This window comes from Vombatus ursinus, unplaced genomic scaffold, assembly GCF_900497805.2.
Source record: "Vombatus ursinus unplaced genomic scaffold, bare-nosed wombat genome assembly UNPS02014770.1, whole genome shotgun sequence".
In the NCBI taxonomy this organism is placed as follows: Eukaryota; Metazoa; Chordata; class Mammalia; order Diprotodontia; family Vombatidae; genus Vombatus; species Vombatus ursinus.
This window is the reverse complement of record NW_020954548.1, coordinates 15579135-15592578: the sequence shown is the minus strand read 5'-3', so window position 1 is coordinate 15592578 and position 13444 is coordinate 15579135. Positions and strand designations below refer to the sequence as shown.

The 13444-nt window shown below is 36.9% G+C and overlaps 1 protein-coding gene across 4 annotated transcripts in view; it reads right to left on the bottom strand.

Annotated features, from left to right (window-relative positions):
- The window catches only part of NFIB (nuclear factor I B), a 268605-nt gene that overhangs the window by 72593 nt on the left and 182568 nt on the right, over positions 1–13444 (bottom strand). For all 4 annotated transcript variants that reach the window (XM_027863115.1, XM_027863116.1, XM_027863117.1 and 1 more), the window contains exon 4: positions 7769–7837. In XM_027863115.1, coding sequence (XP_027718916.1) covers positions 7769–7837 — 69 coding nt within the window. The remainder of the gene's footprint in view (positions 1–7768; positions 7838–13444) is intronic.

Sequence of the window (13444 nt, the reverse complement as noted above, 5' to 3'; positions counted from 1 at the left end):
AATTAACATTTTAATTCAAATTTACTAGCCTATAGAGGAGTCTTGCAAATAAATATAAAGTATTTATCAGCATATACTAATATTTGTTTACATTTATTCCTAAACTAGTAGGAAAGTAATGCATTAAATAAGACTTAGACACACACACACACACACACACACACACACACACACACACACACAGATACAATATGGCCAGGTTTCTATGGGCTTCTAACTGCAAAGCTAAGTCAGAGCACCAAACATCTTTGAAATATGTTTTCCTGTTCCATTTTTGTGTACATCATTTTGTTTACTATTATCCAGAAAAGTTATTACAACACATATTTGTAAATCCATTTATTTTAATACACTAGATGAACTCTTAAATAGCTATCTCCTTTTTTAATACTTCAAGTACTAGAGAGAAGCTTGCTTTAATTAAAAAAAAACACTGCAATGTGTCCTTTCATAATTCAAAGACTCCTTTGGTAGTGTGAATTTACCTCTTAATGTATGTTTTATAAATCCAGACGTTTACTTTTATTAAAGCACACCACATCTGCAATATCCCTCCCAAAAAAAAAACCCTCATGTTTTATTCTCTTACATGATTTCTTTCCCTCCCCTTCCCCTAGTCTCAAATTTTTTGGATTACATATGGGATTTTTTTTCCCTCCTCGTAATTTCCTCCTTCTGGCTACCATAGTTGTCAACATAGCAAGAACAGTTCTGAGGACTTGGTAAAAAACAGTTGAAAAGACATAAATTACCCTGTCTGCCTTAAGTTCATTCATTCAACAAGTTATTTATTGTGCCTATTGTGGGTACAGCACTATGAGAACCTGCAGTGAGGATGCAAAAAAAAAATTTTAAGACACAATTGGTCTCTACCCTTAATAAATTTAGTGACTAGCTCAGAGGACAAGGCATATGGGTGTGAAATGCTTAAATTACAATGTCAGACACTGAATGATTAGGCAACAAAATAAGCAGTAGAGACACTAAGTGCTTTTGGAGTTAAGAACCCAGGAAAGATCACTGTGGCCTATAATGCCTGAAGAAAGCTTATGGATAAGGAAGGCCCTGAGTGGGCCCTAAAGGTAGGTTATGACTTGGATTGGTAGAGAAAGGGGGAGGGCATTCTGAGCAATGGGTGTAACATGAATAAAGGCGCAGAGATGGGCATGAACATGGATGCTCCAGGAACAGTGAAGAGACCTGCCTAGATGAAATGAATGGAAGGGTTTTTAAGAACTGTTTACATTTCTGCTAGCCTAGAGAAGCTCAGCATGGGAAAAATCATGCTACAGGCTGCAATATATCAATGGGAGTATCCATAGGATTCCCCCTGTAATCATTTTCTCTCTCCTTCCAACTACTCCCAAATTAATTTTACAAAAAAAGTATGATAATATTATAAAATTTTTATATTATATGGTGTCAGAGTGGTTTTAGATTTTGGAGGATCTCTTTCTCAGACCTGTTATAAACATTCTGAATTATATTATATTAACAATATAATTCAGACCAATGGATAGCTCCACCAAGTTAAGCTTTTTTTCTTAATGTCTCTTTATACAAATATTATGAACAGGCCACAAGTCTAGTGGTACTTCTCATCATAGTGAATAATGTCCTTATGAGGAATAACTCTTTTTGCCCATAACAAAATTAAACAAAACAAAAAAATCATGAATAGTTAAAGATACTCTTCTGGGGACATCTGCCTTTAGACATCAATATATCTATTGTTTTCTGTATAGTGTGTTTTAACCTCCTTTTATACTTCAAGCATAATTGTATGCTGTGTAATTTGATGTCTAAAGGTCTGAATGCTTTTGACAGCTAAAGTACAGTTCTGTTTGTTGTGGTTTGAGGTATACGGGAGGTTAAGCAAAGGCAAGGTAAGAAATCCCACCATAACCACAAGCTTTTAAGTTTATTATTAGAATAATATTATGTGTAACCCTGGGAAGTTCTCTGTGTGTGTGTGTGTGTGTGTGTGTGTGTGTGTGTGTGGAGAGAGAGAAAGAAAGAGAGAAAGAAGAGAGGAGAAGAGGAGAGGAGAAGAGAGGAAAGAGAGAGAGAGAGAGAGAGAGAGAGAGAGAGAGAGAGATGGGAGGTGCTGGTGCTGAGTGAAATTAAGAAATCTTGCTTTCTGATGGAAGGCTGTAGGGAACTAGTTAAAACAATGATATATGTCATTTCCATTTTAAGTGGTAAATTAGCTACACAATCTGCAAATCTTCGATTTATGAAACTCATGAGCTAATTCAAGATGAGGAAAAGAATCTTATGACTTCAATCACTTACATCTGGCTGGTTGTGCTGACAAAACTTCTTATAGGATAATGATGATAATGATAATAGCTAGTATTTATACAGCATTTTAAGATCTACAAAGGGTTTTTAAAAATATTATTTCATTTGATGCCCATGGCAATCCTGGGAGGTAGGTGCTATTATTATACCCATTTTAGAGATGAAGAAACTGAGGCAAGCAGAGGTTGAGTGTCTGACTAAGAACACACCCAGCTAATAAGTATTTGACATTGGATTTGAACTCAAGTCTTCTGGAGTCCAAGTCTAGTATTCCATCTTGTTCACCACCTAACTGCCTTAGTAATAGAGGCTGATGTTCATAGAGTACTCTAAGGTTCACAACATGCTTATATATACCATCTCAATTCACCAAAGTAGCCTACATTCAGAAACATGATGAGTCAGTAAAAATGCTAGAATTTGAACCCAGGTCTTTAAGTCCAGAATATTTTCCATTAAGACATGCTATTTTCCCTGTACAGTATACTTTATCATTGTACTATAAAGATTTTAGGTCAGGCACTGAGAATTTTAGAAACAATTGGGCCACAAAGATTGTATCAGAACAGTAGCAGTAATGATAAACTATTTATCTACAAGCACCATAAAAAGATCATGAGAATTTGCACTTCACCAAAAATGAGAGGCTATAAAAGAAAAAAAAGTATATTTTATACCAAATATGTGTAAAATGTAAATACCAAAATAAGTGCTTTTCAGAATGCTCAGAATGCCCTAAAAGCACAGTAAATGATGCGCTCCTCTAACTTTCAGGAGTCAATATAAAATCCTCTATTTGGCTTCCAAAGCTCTTCACAACCTGCTCCCAGCTCCCAATCTGCCTCTCCATTCTTATTTTATACCTCCTTCCCCTCCACATACTCTCCAGTCCTTCCATCAGCACTGGCCTCCCAATCGTGGGTCTTCTCCCTGGCTGGCCCCCATTCCTGAAATGTTTTTCCTCCTCATCTCCACTTCTTTTTTGTTGTTGTTGTCATTTTGTTTTGTTTTTTGTTTGTTTTTTTGTTTGTTTGTTTTAGCTAGGCAATGGAGTTAAGTGATTTGCCCAGGGTCACACAGCCAGTAAGTGTCAAGTATCTGGGGCCGAATTTGAACTCAGGTCCTCCTGACTCCAGGGCCAGTGCTCTATCCACTGTGCCACCTAGCTGCCCCCTCATCTCCACTTCTTCCCTGGTTTCTTCAAGACTCCATCAAAATCCCATCTTCTGTCTTTCCCAATGTCTCTCACTGCTAGTATTATCCTTTTGGGATTATCTTCCATTCACATCATTTGAATCGTTATAATAAACATTTACAAATTCTTGCATGTGTCTCCCCATTAGAATGTGAATTCCTTCAAGGCATGGGCCACAAGTTTTCCTTTCTGTTTCTCCTCTGAACCCCTGCAATTAATTAGCACTGTGCCTGGCAAAAAGTGAGGGTATAATAAATGCTTGTTAATTTTGTGACTGACTATATCTTGATCTATAATCAAAATTCCCAGTTTTCATAACTGAACACCACAAAGTAAAAATGTTTATCAGAATCAAACATGATATAGTACCTTTACAGAGAAAAGCTACAAAAAACCCAAGGACATCCATGTCTGCATACATCTATTTAGTGCATATGTGCATAATAGAGGTAGCTAGGTGGAACATTAGAGTGTTGAACCTGGAGTTAGGAAGATCTGAGTTCAAATCTAACCTCAAATAACTGTGTGGCAATGGGCAAGTCACTTAACCTCTGCCTGCCTCAGTTTCCTCATCTGTAAAAGTGGATGATAAAACTCCCAAGATAGTTATGAGGATCACATGAGACAACATATATGAAGCACATTACAAACCTTAAATTAATTTATAAATGCTAGCTATTATGAGACCTGTCATGTGAAAACCTTATCTCCTCACAAATATACTTTCTCTTGTTAGGTGCATTCCATCCCTGGCTAAGAGTTCAACATTCCCATATCTTATGCCACTGTTCAGAAATCTTTTGCAGCTATCACTGTACTAACCAGCTATTTATTTCCCAAATCTATCTTTATAATCTAAAACATCTACATTCAATTGGTAGCAGTGAAGAAAACACTACCAATAGTCCCTAAACTCTTAGATTTCTTGCCCAGAATTTCATATTACATACTTAACACTCATCCTCACAACTATTCTGCCCATCAATCAATAAGCATTTATCAGGAGCCTACTATGTGTCAGGCACTGTACTAGACACTGGCAATACAAATGAATAAATGAAACAATCCCTACTCACAGGAGTTCATATTTTGACAAGCTATATAGTCGTCTGTGTTCAAGTTTGATCAGACTACATAGGAAATTTTTTCATCAGATGAGTACCGCAGTTAAAGAAAGAGGGAAGTATTTATTAGGCACCTACTATATGGCAGGCAATGTGCTAAGCACTTCACAAATGTTATCATTTAATCCTCACAACAAACCTGGTGATAGATGCTATTAATATTATCATTTTAGAGTAGAGGAAATGGATACCAAGATAGATTAAGTGACCTGGGCATCACAGCTAGGAAGTATCTGAAGCTCCATTTTAATTCAAATCCAACTACAGCCCCAGCATCCTATCCTCCAGGGGAAAGTATTAAGGATGGTAAGAGAGCTAGAAAATATGCTATTTGAGGACTGATACAACTGAAGACATTTAGCTTGCAGAAAGGAAGCCGTGTTGAGGATTATCATGATAGCCAACTTCAAATCTATGAAGGGTTGGTAATGGGGAAGATGGATCAGACTTCTTCTACTTGACTTTAGAGGCCAGAACTAGGAACAATATAAAGAAGAGAAGGGGGAAAGTTGCATAGAGGTAGGTTTATGCTGGATATAGGGAAAAACTTCCCAGGAACATAAGTTGTCCAAAAAATGAGCTACCCCAGAAGAATTTCCCTTTAATGAAGTTCTTTAATCAAAGACTGAGTCAATCAATCAATTAACAAGCACCTATTAAGTACCAAATATGTGCCAGACACTCCATTGGCACTGGGGGGTATAAATGCACAAAAAAGGGGAGGGGAGAGAAGGAAAGGAAGGAAGGAAAGAAACAAAGAAAGAAAGAAAAGAAAAGAAAAGGAAAAGAAAAAAAGAAAAGAAAGAAGACCTGCTCTCAAGGAGCATCCATTCAATCAGGGGAGACAACAGGAAGCAATTTTTGGAATACTGGAGACTTTCCTATTCCAATATGGGCTGGACGAGATGCCCTCTGAAACCGAGCTTCTGAGATTCTGTGATGGCGCTTGACATGCCATTGAGCACCAGTTAAACTTGAGATTGTTATTATAGAAAAACAATGGCAAACAAAATCATAAGGGAGTTGTTAAAAACACTTCATAAATTAAACTATTTTCAAGCATCCTCAAGCACTTCAGTAGAATAGATTTACATACCCCCAGTTGGTACAGTAATCACAGATCAGTCGTCCCCTTATTATAACAAGTGTCCTAGGGGCCTCCACTAAACAACAATTTGAACCACTGAGCTATTAGTCTAGTTTCCCTACTGTACATGTAGAAATAAGAAGAAGGCATTTCTTTTAAAATAGTTTATCATTCAGACTTTTCCCTAGACACAGATGTCTTTAATTTTTACTGTATCCATAAAGCACCTAATATAATATAAAGTCACGTGAAATTGTGGGGGTAGGGTAACTGGGGAGGGCCTAAACCTTTGATTTCATTGGTAAAGAGACTTTCCAGTGTGAGAAATCCCTTTACTCATGCAGATCAGCAAGTGGTGTCTTAGAGAATTTTCCACAGGTACTGAGGGGTTAAGCAATTTGCCCAAGGCCACACAGCCAGGATGTGTCAGGGAAAGAACATGAAGGCAGGCCTTCTTGACTTGGGAGACTAGCCCTACCATCCTCATATTCCTTCTTGATCCCACCCTCCTCAAATAAATATGCATATAACTAGTTATCTGTTCATATTTAGAATCTCCTAATTATCTTCTAAAAATCTAAAAATCTTCTAGAATCTTTAGAAATTCTTGAAGCCAGGAAGAATTTTTTGTTCTGTCTTTGTATCCCCAGGGCCTGGCTTAGTGTTTTACCCATAGTATGGACCTAGTAAATGTTTATTAAGTTGGACTGGATTGACTTAACCTCATCTGTAAAATGGGCACAATTATCCTACATGATCTCCATCACAGAGTTTTTTGTGATGGTTAAATAAAATCATGCATGTAAAATGTTTAGGAAACCTTAAAGCAATATGTCAAATGTTTGCTAAACCATGCCTCTCTCTAGAACAATATTAGAAAACAACAACTCATAACTACATAACAGTTTAAGGTGAGCATAGTGCTTTTTTTTACAAAAATCCTGTGAAGTGAATAGTGCAAGTATGCTTGTTTTGAAGATGAGAAAAACTGAATCTCATAGAGGTTATGGGACATTTCCAAGGCATGTAGCTAGGAGTTATCTAATGCAGGATTCAAATACTCTAACAAACACCCTTACTTTAACCTACCATACCTATCCTGCCTCATGCTGGAGCTACTCTTTGCTTTCTATAAGGTTTACAAAGATATTTATCCAAAAGCAATAATATTCTGGCCTGGAAAAGAAATTCCGCCCGTGAGCTAATAGGCCAGTGTATTCCTGCATTCATCTGAACAACATTATTCCAATGAGAAAGGGAAAAGTTAAAATCCTGCTCTTGTATTTATTCAGACAGCCAAAAACAGTAGAAAAGAACATAGTGAGAAAATGACCCATTCCCTTCAAGGCAACGGGAGCATTTGCTTTAAAAACTTCTTTCTTAGTGTCTGAAAAACCCAATGGATAAGATAGAAGGCTCGATCAAGGAGGTTTTCATCTGATTAGGTCTCTCATCAGGGGAGCCTAACCTAAAAACATCCAGAATAATATCAGAGGAGAGGCAGAATATCACAAACAACTAGTCATTACTGTTCCTAATCATAACGCTTCCTATCTATTTACAACTACAGCTGGCAAAGTGGATTTTTTTTAATCCCTCTGCATTCTGCATGCTTAGGTGTATATCCTATACCTAAAGAAAAGTAAAGTGAAAAAAAGCACTATATCAATAGGAAATGTGTATGTAATCACAATTATGTCCATTTAATTAATCATAATTCCTTTGAAATAAGTTTCCACTAATGGCCAAAAAGTTGAAAAGAGTAGCAAATACTACCAATATCAATAATTCAGAAGAAGACTTAGGTGCATACTATACAATATTGGTATTAACTGTTTTTAATACAAGTGTTTTAGGAAAGGGAGAACAAATAAATTTTTTATTTCATAAAAAATCCTTTGATCTTTGTAAAAAACAAAATTTCCCTTTACCTTCTCTTTAAAGAAGCCTAAAATGCATGGTTCTTGTTCAAGCTGGGATTTTAATATTTTGAACCACATGGGAAACATTTTCAATTAATTTATGAATTAAATAACAAGAAAACAATGCATGACTTACTTCTGGACACCCTCACAAGTTCTGCCACGTTGAAGACTCCAGATTTTACAAAACTGTCCTCAAGGTACCCTGAAAAGGAACATTGGAAATAATTAACATGTACAAGAAAGCAATGGAATGGTTTAGAAATCAGGATGGGTTCAAACTTCTTAAACTGCAGAAAAAACAGTGGTTAGGAAGATAACAGAGACTACCTTCAGCCAACAACAGGAAGCTCTATAAATTCAAAGTCTTCTGGAAGTAAATATAGTTTGTTCAGACAAACTTGTATTTAACATTTAAGTAATCACATTTTGAAGTATGTCATTGGCTTACCCCCTCTCTTCTTCTGTAACTCTCTTTCTTCCTGGAGTAGTACTCCCATTCTGGCAGAGACTGGAGCTCCACAACACCCCTCCTACCCCTGCTGGCCATTGTGGAAGACATTTAGTCACAGACTGAATTCTACCCCATAATCTGGGCCAAGAGCAGAGTCCCCCCAGGAGGTTTATCTTGGTCTAGAGTAGTCCCATGAGGATTCAAATCTCCCCAAAATATTAGTTGGTTCAGTAGTAGGGCTCTGATTTACATCCCTGATGGGGATGTGATAGGGACTGCTCAGAGAACAAAGGCCTGGTTTTGACTGCAATGTTTCTTAAGAGATTTGAAGCTACTTAAGGAGTCCTCAAAAATTGAAAAAATTCTAGGAGAGCAAAAGATTCCAAAAGCTGGTGAGGAGAAAGATCCAACAGCATGAAACCAGGCACAGATATTAGAAACATCTGCCAAAGGAACCACTACAGCTTAGATCCACTCAAATGGTGGACACTGAACTGGAGAGTTTACTAAATGTCCTGGTAATTTTCTTTCAAGCATCTTTCCAGAAGAAAAATCATTAAACTGTCTTTTAACCCTGTAGGGATTTGTTTAAAAGACACACCACCATTCAATTATCACTTAACCTCTCTCTGCCTCAGTTTCCTCATCTGTAAAATGAAGCTAATGGTAGTACCTACCTCATAGAGTTGTTATGAAGTAAGGTATTGCATTATAAAGCACTTTGTAAAACATAAAGTGTTCTATAAATGTTTGCTATTATCATATGTATGTCTGGAAATTTTCTGTCAATTTTGATTTTTGGTAAACAATTCAGAAACACTGTCATCTTCTGAATTTTGAAGATATTGCCAATAAACATTGTCTTGAAACTATGTAGCAGTTTCACAACTATCAGCATAATTTAGGGGCATTTGGTTCTAAAGTCATTTTCATGTCAGAATACTAGAAGCACTAATCGACTTAGTATGACATTCAAGGTCTTTCATATTTTGGCAGCAACCAACTTGACAGCCTTAGCTCTCCTCATTTCCACCTCCTGCATAATTTAATCTAGTCAAACTGCAATTTAAATTCCACAAATATGCCTTGTGCTCTCCATACTCCGATCATTCTGACCCCTTCTTCTAGAAGGCCCTCCCCACTATCTCTACCTATCAAAATCCTATTCAAGGTACAGTTAAAATGCCACTTTATGCCTTTTTAGGTTACTTAGATCAGAAGTGAGCTCCTCCCCTGAACATTTACATCACTTTTGTTTGTACCACTTCCATTCTTTTATTAAATGACTTGTATTTCATATGTTTATATATCTTCTCACTCATGATAGCCATAGAATGTTGGCATTGGAAACCTTGATCACAGGTTATCTTGCTCACAACTCCCTAATTTTATATATGAGAAATTGAAACTCAGAGTGATAAAAATAATTTGCTCAACAGGTGCAGTGGTTAGAGCACTGGGATTGGAATCTAGAAGACTTATCTTCATAAGTTCAAATTTGGCCTCAAACACTTACTACCTGTATGATCCTGGGCAAGTCACTTAACCTTGTTTGCCTCAGTTTCCTCATCTGTAAAATGAACTAGAGAAGAAAATGGCAAGCCACTCTAGTATCTTTGCAAAGAAAACCCCAAATGGGGTCATGAAGAGTAAGACAGGACTGAAAAACAACTCAGCAACAACATGAAAACAGTTATGGGAAGAGCTGTAACTATAATTGAATAATAGAATCTCATCATCGGAGTGTGAGAGACTTTGCAGAAGTGCCAGCTGGACACCAAGGCGGATAAGGCTCACAGATGTCCACAGTAGTGAATCAGGCTAAAAAGAGTGGGCCAGAATTTACACCTGCTGATAACGGAGTAGCTACAGTTGGAAATCAGGTGCTAGGTGTCTGAGAATGAGCATGTTGGGAGTAGAACACAATTTATCTAGAGGATAGAGTGTGCGTTTGGGATTAGTGGATACTCCTGGTATGAATTAGGGAAAGTGAGTGGTTAGTAATACAAACTAACCAAGTATGAGTCAGTGCATGAGTTGGGGGTAGGGAGCAAGTGCTTGGGTGTGGATTCCTGGACTAATGGAGGGCACATTTTAGGCCTTCAGGGGAAGATGCCTCCTAGAGAATAACTTCCATTAGAGAGCACAGGGATTGTGAGAATTAAGGCATCACACAAAGGCAGCTGCCCCCAGCCTACAACCAGCTGGCAGAATTGAGTGTGCACTGGGTCTGACTGCCAAACCCCACAGAGAGGTTTTAGTATCTAGGGACTATGATGACAAGCTCTGGCATATATAATATCTGATTGGCATAGTTATGAACCTTCAGTAGTCTCCACATGGGAAAAGAAAGTACTTGGGGGAAGGCAAACAAGCCCAGTGCTGCAATGCCTAAGTGTTTTTCTGAGTGGGTCAGTTACAGGAAGGATTTCAGAGGTCACTTAGTATCCAACTGGTATCTGAAATGGAAACAGTTGTACAATCTCTCCAATGAGTGATCATGTAGTTTTAAAATGAAGATGTCTAGTGTGGTAGAATGCCCTACTTCCTAAAGTAATCTACATTAGGATAATTATGGCATGGTCATTCTCCTTTCATCATCCTAGTTGCTTTCCTTTGGACTCAGTTCAAGTACATCTGTCAAATAGATGGAAAAATATGAAGCATCAGTTAAGATGTCAGACTGAGAAAAAATAAACAAAACTTGAGCGTTATCAGAGTAGAGGGTCCAGTACAAAACCATGAAAATAAATGGAGAACACAGGAAAAAAAATAAGGGACTAAAGACTGATCAAATGGAATGCTTGTAGGAGGTCCATATGAATAATAGAATCATGTGATTTTAGAGTTAAAAGGGAGATCATCTAGTCCAACAGCTTCAGTTTACTTATTGAGGTCCAGAGAGATTAAGTGAATCATCCAAAGTCAAGGAACTTTGTGGAAAAAGAGGAGGAGAAAGAATACACCATAACCGAAGTCACGGTAAACAGGGTTTCCAAAAGTAAGGGTGCTTATTTGTGCTGAACTAAAGAGAATTCAAAGAGAGAGAAGATTTAACAAGAAAGTTCTCCCTGCTCTATTTCGAGAATAATGAAAGCAAACTAAACAAAGCAGCTATCAAAACTTTAACTCATAAGTAAATCAGATTGCAGAGGATTAAAATGACAAAAGGTAGTAAGAAAATAGAGAGCAAGCAGGTAGATCATTAATTGAGTGTTTGACTACAAAGAAGAAAAATAACCATGTCCAAAGATTTTTTTTCAAGACAAGTAATACTTGAATAGTGGAAGGAATTCAAGACAAGAAATATATGAAGAATGAACAATTAGGAGAAGATACAAAAAACAAATTCACATCTACCTCAATGCCTGAAAAACTGGAGGTAATCTTAAAATGCCCCCAGACTTGTGCTAATAATTTACTGGAGAAAAATAAGTGTTCAAAATATATCTGAGACCTTCCCTACACCTCAGCCTAATTTCTGAGAACATAACATTTCTTTTTCTACATACTTTGTAAGAACTTTTATCTAAAAAAGACTGTTAGAATACTTACAAAAGAATTATAATGACTGATTAGATTAGATGGTACAAAGTTCCATATATTAGGCTAGAATGCTTTACAGGGTCATTGGGTGATCCTCGCCCTTGAAGGAGATGCCAGGAGAATACAAGCTTTGGGAATTCTTACCAAGCTGGAAAGGCTTTGAGTATGGCCCAGTGACAGACCATCTGTTGTCTAAGAACCATTCTAGCTAAGTTTGGAGAGGATCATTACCAGGTTGGCCAGAGGATGATGAATTTGGGGAACATAGCACCTTACGAAGACCCCCACCAATGAAATGAAAGAGCTCTGCATTACTAAAGTGTACCCAAATGTCTTACACTCAGGCCAAAGGGCCATAAAGGAATTAGGAGGTGCACACATGGTAAATGTACTCCTTCAACTAAAGAAAATGAAGCCACTGCTGAAATAGAGCATTTATTTTTTATCATTATTTGTTAATTATATCATAGTATTACATAACAGTTTCAGTCAGGAGAAAAAGAATGATTCTATATCCATCTGGAGCTATATTTCTACTACATGGGTTTCTTTTTAAAAAAAAGGCATAGGAAATAAAGACTTTGCGAACTGAAAAATATCAAAGCCAGTTTAAATTATATTATTTATCTTATTTCTTTTTTTTCATTTTTGCTGTTACAAAAGCAGTAGTGAATCAGTGTTCTGAATTTGATACAGTGTTTAACTTCTTTTATAAACAATGACCTAGGGACACAATAGCATAATTTAACAGTTAATATCTGAAATTATAATCAGCACCATTTTAATTTCAAAAAAACATTTACATAAAAAATCCAAATCAAGATTGATGCCATTCACTTTTTAAAGGCTTCTTTGCTCTGTTTTAGGAATAATGAAAGCAAGCTACTATAGAAAGCAGTTATTAGATTCTTAACTCCTGAATGTAGGTAAAACACTATGTTTCTAGTTTTTATGAACATTTTGGTAGCAAGAAAATCTTGGAGGGAATGCTACTGAATATATATTTCAGCATTTAGCACAATGCATGGCACAATTTTTTAAACTAATTTCCAAACTGTACCATTTCAACTGTGCATTTATACAGAAATATCAATATAATCTTTTAAAGACTTTGGTACTGGGCACAAGGCTTAGGAGGGTGAAAAGATAATCCAGAATCAAGGCTTGGAAGGGATTTTTAGTGATCATCTAATCTAAGCCACTCATTTTACAGCTGTAGAAATTAAGGCCCGGGGAGGTTTTGCCTAATGTCACCAGTAGCAGAAGCGTGATTTGAACCTGCAGTTTCTAACTGTAGATACCACTCTTTCTATTATTTCACTCTACCTTATATTGACCCTATGCTATGTCCATACATACATTCATACATACATACAGATAAATACACACACATACACGCAAATATGTATGCATAAAACAGAAAACATGCAAGTCTTATTCAGAAACAGACATCTACACTGGCAGGAGGTCCTGCTCCTTTATCTCCTTTATTTAGGAGCACATCACTCACTACTGACCCACCATAAGTAAGGCTTGTTCTAAATACTTCTTCTAATTGTCTAATGTAATACACTACCTAAAGTAAGGATTTTTTATAGGTACTATCTTGAGTATCTCTGCATCTCCCCAAATGCCTAGCTTTAGCATTTTGTTATTGCTGTTGTTATTCTTTTTCAGTCATTCAGTTGTGTCTGACTCTTCATCACTCCTTGGACCATCATAGCGCACCAGGCCCTTCTATCCTCCACTATCTCTCTTTTTTTTTTCTTTTTTTTTTCATCTAGGCAATGGGGTTAAGTGACTTGCCCAGGG